The sequence below is a fragment of the Papaver somniferum genome, chromosome 7 (genome assembly GCF_003573695.1).
Source record: "Papaver somniferum cultivar HN1 chromosome 7, ASM357369v1, whole genome shotgun sequence".
Lineage (NCBI taxonomy): Eukaryota > Viridiplantae > Streptophyta > Magnoliopsida > Ranunculales > Papaveraceae > Papaver > Papaver somniferum.
The window spans coordinates 27,081,241-27,089,012 of NC_039364.1; the positions used below are offsets into that span (position 1 = coordinate 27,081,241).

At 37.4% G+C, this 7,772-nt stretch overlaps 2 protein-coding genes across 2 annotated transcripts; both read right to left on the reverse strand.

Annotated features, from left to right (window-relative positions):
* Positions 1–668: 668 nt before the first annotated feature.
* LOC113294421 lies at positions 669–1,790 on the reverse strand. Its single transcript, XM_026542818.1, has one exon. It carries the CDS (start codon positions 1,788–1,790, stop codon positions 669–671), a length of 1,122 nt encoding a protein of 373 aa, XP_026398603.1.
* Positions 1,791–6,243: 4,453 nt separating this feature from the next.
* Positions 6,244–7,350, reverse strand: LOC113294422. Its single transcript, XM_026542819.1, has one exon. The coding sequence runs from the start codon at positions 7,348–7,350 to the stop codon at positions 6,244–6,246; it is 1,107 nt and encodes a 368-aa protein (XP_026398604.1).
* Between the last annotated feature and the right edge of the window lie 422 nt (positions 7,351–7,772).

Here is a 7,772-nt window from a genome sequence, read left to right on the forward strand (position 1 = left end):
TTAAAATTCATAATTAATCAATTCTAATCATAATCATTTACACTAATTATATAAGGGTAGTTATGCCATTATCAAAAATGGTGGATGAGGGGTGATGTGTTTTTTATTTAGTGACCCTATTTTGACATTATCTAGTATGCCTCAAAAAGGGAGTAGACAAAAGTAAACACCCAAACATAAAACAACACAACCTGAAGAACTAGAACCAAGCCTAAACCGAACGTAGTCCAGCAACAAACAACAAAGAAAAGAGGCCTTTTATTTCTTCTTGGCTAGGGTTCTCTTCACTCTGCCAAGTTTTTCATTACAAGATACCCCTGGCCAAAATATTTTAGCTTGTTCCCTCTCAGATTTAGGAGTGTTGTAGTAATCCTTAATAATGCCATTTAAGATGTTCTTAACCTCTATAGGTTTGCCCCTACTCACCTAACAGAGCACTACATTCATGATAATATTTTTACAACATTTCGAAATGCAGGAAAAAATAATCTGAATGGAAATGAAACGTATACACAATTTCGAAAGATGAATATAAGATCTCATGTGTGTTAAAGTCAATTCGTTCATATATCAGAGGTTAATGAACATGACCACACAAACAGACTAAAGGAAAGGAAAACAAACATATTCAAAAACAACTCTCAGTATAAAACTGCTCATTGATGAAATTAATCATCTAAAAATTGTTCAAGGTTGAATGGATATTGTTCATAGGGATATATAGAGTTATTGGCAGCAGACATCATCATCTGATTGTTGGAGGCGAGAACGATGTCTTCAAGCCCACCGTTGTAGGATGGTCTTGGAACTCCTCCGAGCTGCATCATTTGAGTATTATTTTCAACATAAGAGTTGTTGGAAGACATCATCATCTGATTATTGGTCGCGAGAACGATGTCTTCGTGCCCACCATTATAAGATGGTCTTGGAACTCCTCCCAGCTGCATCATCATTTGATTATTATTTTGAACACTAGAGTTATTGGTAGGCATCATCATCTGACTATTGGCGGCGAGTTCTTCCAGGGTACCATCATTGTAAGATGGTATTGAAACTCCTCCCAGCTGCATCAGCATCTGATCATTGTTTGGATAGCCTTCAAGATAATTCACCATTAATTGGTCACCAGATTGAACAACAGAAGGTGGGCTCGTTACATCCATGAAAAATGGTTGGCTTTTTAAGGCTCCCATGGCCGCATCTGATGACAACATTTCTTGTCCACCAGTACCATTAATAATAACACCACCACCTTGATTATGATGGTTCACGACTCCAACATACATATCCCCTCCAGTAACAGTACCACCATTTATACCAGATCCATTAATCTCAAGTACATCAACATCAACATTAGTATTAATAAAATTATTGCTAGGGTTACTGGGAATCGCAGTGGTATCAGCATTTCTACCATCGGCTGTAGTTTGTACTACTGGTGGTGGAGCGTTATTGAGATTTGCCAATTTATGTTGAACTTCTTTTTGTTTTTCTCCGAGAAACCATGCGAAATCAACTACATCAGGATAAGCATCAGGCATAGAACACTCACCGGCCAGAACATGATTGTAAATCCAGTTGATTTCAATATAACGATTTTCTCGTTGATGTTTTTTGCACTGTTCGTTAATCTTGTCTATCCGGTTTCTCGCGTAACTTTCTGGATTTAATTGTTTCTCGGCATTCCTGAACTGTCCCATCTCTCGCACGCTCTTGAACCTCTTGAGCACATGATATGCTTCTGGCTGCGATGGCCATACTTCTCGTTGTGGATCATATGGTCCATTCATGATCGCACAAGCATTGACATTGCATAAGGTGCTCAGTTCATTGACTTTCTTCAACAAGCCCTTTCTTCGTTTTCTGAATGTTGCTTTCCTTCTTGCATCAGCAATATAAGCAAGCTTTACCTTCTTCCATATATATATATATTGATCAAGGAAACAAAGGAAAAGAATAACGGAAAATGGGTCATTTGTCCAAATATTTTTAAATCACGGTTCAAATGGACGAGTAAAAAATAGTTTGGATGAAAGGGCCAAAAAAAAAAATAATAAGGATGAAACTAGTTTCATCCTAGTTTAAATTTAAAAAATAGTAATGATGAAACTTGATACATCCTGTGTAAAATAAAAATAAGGAAAAATATTTGAAAATGGGCACGATGAAACTGATTACATCCTGCCTATTTTTACATTTTTGTCCATTTAAACAGTATCAAAATCTAACTGTCCATTTCACCCAGGAATTATTGATTTTGGTCTTTTTAACCAATTTTGTGAAAAAGTAATAACAAAAACAAAAGGAGATAAGAAACAGACAACGATAGGAAAGAAGAGATGTTTTTGTCAGAAACACAATGGTTGGTGAGAATATATAGAATCTGTAGAGAGAAAGAATCAATGGTAGATCCGTTGAGGCTTGAAAGATTTTCCTTGTTGTATTTGTGTAATATCTTCTTTATTATTTGACAACTCAGTAAAATAATCAATGCGATGATAATAATTAAAAATCTTGTAATAATCTAGTATTATGCCCCGGTAAATACTACTAAATTTTTTAATATTGTCACTCCTTATACACTGCACTTGATAGATATCACTAGTACTTGTAATGTCTTAAATCCAATTGCCTATTTGAGTATTTTCGGATTGGAGACATGATTGTATAACAACGTGGGTTGGATTTCATACTATGTACACCTACACTTAAAAGAAAAAAATAACTAAAGCATCAACAAGATTTCTTCTCAATTATTTTATTTGGAATTTTGGGCAAGTTTATGTTATGGATCACTTTTTTGACGTGAGTAATGATACACACCGAAATTGTGTACCACGATCTGCACCACAAAGAAATCCAAGGACCATTAGGGTAGCCCTGCTGGAGATCTGCAGGAGGGATGGGGCCAAAAGTGGGGTCCATTTTCTTTTTCTCTCTCAAACGGTGCAGCCGCGGGATTTTCTCTACGGTGCACCAATCATTTTCGTGTAGTTTCTATCAGGATTTGACACCTAGGGAATTCACCGCAGATTCCCTAGCTAGTTCTAGAGTTTACCGTATTATAGTATGAATTAGAAGAATGGTACGAGTTTTGTACAATTTATTTGAGTAACAATTAGGTAAAACCAAGAGAAAGAGAAAGAGTAAAAGAGGCAGAGATGTATTACATAGGTATAATGTTCTTTATATACATAACAATGGGAAAATCCTAGTCATCTAATGGACCGCACATCCATAGGTCGTAGGCCCTATAACACTCCCCCTTGTGCGAACTTCAAATGTGTTGCCTCATTAAAATCTTGACAAGGAAAATCTAATGGGACAAAACTTTGACAAAGGGAAAAGAGTACAACATGATGAGTCCTAGTAAAGTTGCTCCATAAAGTTGACCACTTCTCTTGTCGCTTCTGAAATTCCTAAAATAGAAAAACCCAGTGGGATAAGAAAAACCTCAACTGAGAAATTGTAATCTTAGTGTCGTCTCATTAAAAACCTTGCCGAGTAACAAAACCCAGTGGGAAAAAGTAATCTCGGTTAAGGGAAAAAGAGTTCAGCACACCAAACTAGATGTCGACATCATATCATCAGATACTCCCCCTGATGTTTTCATCTCCCCCTGATTGTACTCAGGGGAGTTCGGACAAATTCCTTAGTCCGATATTCTTTACATGCTTTTCAAATAAGGACTTAGGAAGTTACTTAGTAAATAAGTCTGCCACATTCTCATCAGACGATACATTGCTGACTTGAATGTTTAAGAGACATTGCTGTTGCTGATTGTAAAAGAACTTTGGTGAAATAAGTTTTGTATTATCAACCTTGATATACCCTTACTTAATTTGTTCGATACAAGCTGCATTATCTTCATAAATGCATGTCGGCTCTTCAGTGGTAGAATTCAAACCACTTGTCCCTCGAATATGTGTAATGATAGACTTTAACCATATACACTCACGAACTGCCTCATGTAGGGCAATGATCTCAGAGTGGTTCGTGGATGTAGCCACAAGAGTTTGCTTGGTCGATCACCAGGATATCGCTGTGTTCCCTATGGTAAATACATAACCAGTTTGAGATCGAGCTTTATGTGGGTCTAATAGGTACCCAACAGCAGCAAAACCAACCTAAACATTATTTGGGGTTTCAGTGTAGGGGGTTGTCTTAGCATTCCTTCTTTTTTCCTCATAGGGATAAAATAAACCCATGTCAGTGGTTCCTTTAAGGTATCTAAATACATTCTTTATACCATTCCAATGACGCTGAGTTGGCGCGGAGCTATATCTAGCTAACAAGTTCGCTGAGAATGAAATGTATGGTCGATTACATTGTGCTAAGTACAATAATGCGCCTATTGCACTTAGGTAAGGAGTTTCAGATCTTAATAATTCTTCGTCATCTTGCTTAGGACGAAATGGATCCTCATTTACATCTAAGCTTCGACCGATCATGGGAGTGCTAGCGGAGTGCACTTTGTTCATATTAAATTGCCTGAGTATCTTATGGACATATGCAGACTGATGGATTATTATTCCAGAGGCTCGGTGTTCTAGTTCAAGTCCTAAACAAAACCGAGTTTTCCCAAGATCTTTCATCTCAAATTCAGATTTCAGATAGCTTGCGGTTTCTCTTATTTCATCAAGAGTACTTATTATCTTCATATCATCAACATAAACAACTATAATTGCAAATCCGGAACTCGTTTTATTTATAAATACACAGGGGCATAACTCATTATTTATATATCCCTTCCCAATAAAATAATCACTTAAACGGGTATACCACATCCGACCGGATTGTTCCGTAAAGGGAGCGTTTCAACTTAATTGAAAACGCACTCCGTGGTTTAGAGTTATTTGATTCGGGCAATGGAAAGCCATCAGGCACTTTCATGTATATGTATGAATCAAGATCCCCATAGAGATATGTTGTAACTACATCCATGAGCTGCTTTTCAAGTCATTCTGAAACTACCAAACTAACTAGGTAACGGAATGTTATGACGTCCATTACATGAGAATATGTTTCTTCATAATCAATTCCAGGGCGTTGTGAGAAACCTTGCGCCACAAGGCGAGCCTTATATCTTACGACTTCATTCTTATCATTACGCTTTCTGACAAATACCCATTTATGTCCTACAGGTTTTACACCTAGTGGGGTTAGCACTACCGCACCAAATACCCGTATCTTTGCCAGTGAATCTAGTTCTTCCTCGATTGCAACTTCCCATTTAGGCCAATCTGCTCTTCTTTGGCATTCTGCTATAGAGCGTGGTTCGATATCATCGTGCTCTATGATTTCTCGAGCAACAATATATGCAAATATATCATCAATGTTCGTGGAGGATCTCTCCATCAACACGTACGCACTCTCATAATCCATAGAGATTTCTTTGTTCTATAGAATCATTTCAAACATCGGAGCGTCCTCCAGTATTGATTCATGGACATAACTATAATCAGAGACAACTTCATGAGAAGGATTATCTGCATTGATGATAAATGGATCGGATTGTGCCTTACTCACTCTCTTCTTCCTTGGGTGAGTATCGATGAACTAGGTGGCCTCCCCCTTTTCCTTTGGGGGGCCACGGCCTCAGCTAAACTTCCACCAAGTTTAAGCTTAACATCCCTATCTAGAGTGCTCTGTCCCGTAGTATGGATTTCTAACCTTGCAGGCACGTTTGCAGCTGGTATATGTGATCTCGTCACTTTGGCGATATCGGTAAATGCATCAGGCATTGAATCGTCTATATTTTGAAGATCGGTGATTCGTTTTACTTCACTCTCACATTTTGGAGTACGGGTATCAAGGTTAGACAACATGGGAACACACCACGACAATATTCTTGTCGTTCCCCTAAAAAGTCCTTTTTCTTATCTCCCCCTAACGATGGGAAGGTTGTCTCATCAAAGTGACAATCCGCAAATCTAGCAGTAAAAAGATCGCTTGTCAAAGGTTCTAAATAGTGGATAATAGTTAGTGATTCATATCCAACATAAATACCTAATCGTCTTTATGGACCCATTTTAGTATGCTGTGGGGGCGTAATAGGCACATATACGGCACAACCAAATATGTGTAAGTGTGAAATATCAGGTTCATATCCAGTTACCAACTGGTACGCAGAAAATGGTTGGCTAGCAGTGGGTCGAAAACGAATAAGTAGAGCTGCATGCAATATAGCGTATCCCCAGGCAGTAATAGGCAGGTTGGTACGCATAACCAGTGCCCTAACTATCATTTGTAACCTTTTGATAGTAGCTTCTGCAAGACCATTTTGAGTGTGAATATGGGGTACGGATGCTCTACGTCTATTCCATTAGACATACAATAATCATCAAATCCTTTTGATGTGAATTCTCCAGCATTATCAAGTCTGATAGACTTGATAGGGTAATCAGGGTGCTGAGCCCTCAAACGAATAATTTGTGCTAGGAGCTTTGCAAATGTAGCATTTCTTGTGGACAATAATGCAACGTGTGACCAACGAGTCGAAACATCTACCAGAACCATAAAATACCTGAATGGTCCGCATTCTGGATGTATAGGTCCACAAATATTACCTTGTATCCTATGAAAAAATGGGATATTTTTCTTGGTATCTTTAGCATAGGATGGTCTCGATCCTGTTTTTGCTAAAGAATAGGCTTTGCAAAATAAATGATGTGCTTTTGACATAGTCAATGAAGCAGAATGGGAAATATGTTGCACATCAGCTTCTTGAGAAGGCAACTGTCGTGTTGGAGTAACACTCTGACCAGTTAGTAGTTGGTTGCTTTGTATTGTAATAGTCTGTTGTCCCATTTTATTTTTTCCTAGAAAATAAGGATCTCCATGTGAGTTCTTTAAAACACGGATCATCATGTCACGACCAGGGTGCCCTAATCGGTCATGCCAAAGCCTGTATGAGTCACTATTCAACAACTCATCATTGGTAACAACATGAGATTCAATGACCCGAATAGGAGTGAGGTATAATCCACTAGATTGACTAATTAGTTTCTCTAAAATGCGTTTTCTTCCACATTCATTAGAGGTAACATCTATGTATTCAATTCCATTTTCACTGTGAGTTTCCAAATGATAACGGTTTGCACGAATATCTTTGAAACTTAACAAGGTGCGGTTAGCTCTTGGTGCATATAGAGCTTCTGTGACTTTAATCACTGTGCCATTTGGCAATATGAATTGAGCATTACCTCTCCCAATTATCACTTGTGATGATCCAATCATCGTAATCACAGATGTATTATAAGGGGTCAAGTTAACAAACAATTGTCTATTTCTTAAGATAGTATGGGTGGTTCCACTATCAACCATACATTCAATCTCTCCTTGAGACATTCCTACAAGTAGATAATGTGGTATCGTTACAAAATCCGAATAATTTATCTCATGTACTTTGGAGAATTTGAGTCTTACTAGAATGATACATTTTTCATTCTAATATGCATGCTAAACAACAGATTTATCAAAGTAAAAAAATCTATTAAACTATCACCAAAATATGATTAATATAATAAATACTCATAGATAATCCATTCATAAGTTTAATCATGACAACATATAAAGTAGTCCAAGCCATCAAGAAAAAATTATTTAAATCAAAGTCTACTAAGACGTAAAACATTAAAATAAACGTCTGAGATCAAAGGTAACTAAAAAAACATTTTCAATCGAAATCTGGGGTATCCAATATGGCATGAATCTTGTTGCCTTGGAAATCTGATATAGTGAGGTTAACGTCAGGGGCATTCTCATCTTCT

Excerpts from the sequence above, each read along its gene's own strand:
- LOC113294421 (XM_026542818.1), bottom strand. The coding sequence starts at position 1,790 with ATGAATGGACCATATGATCCACAACGAGAAGTATGGCCATCGCAGCCA.
- LOC113294422 (XM_026542819.1), bottom strand. The coding sequence starts at position 7,350 with ATGTCTCAAGGAGAGATTGAATGTATGGTTGATAGTGGAACCACCCAT.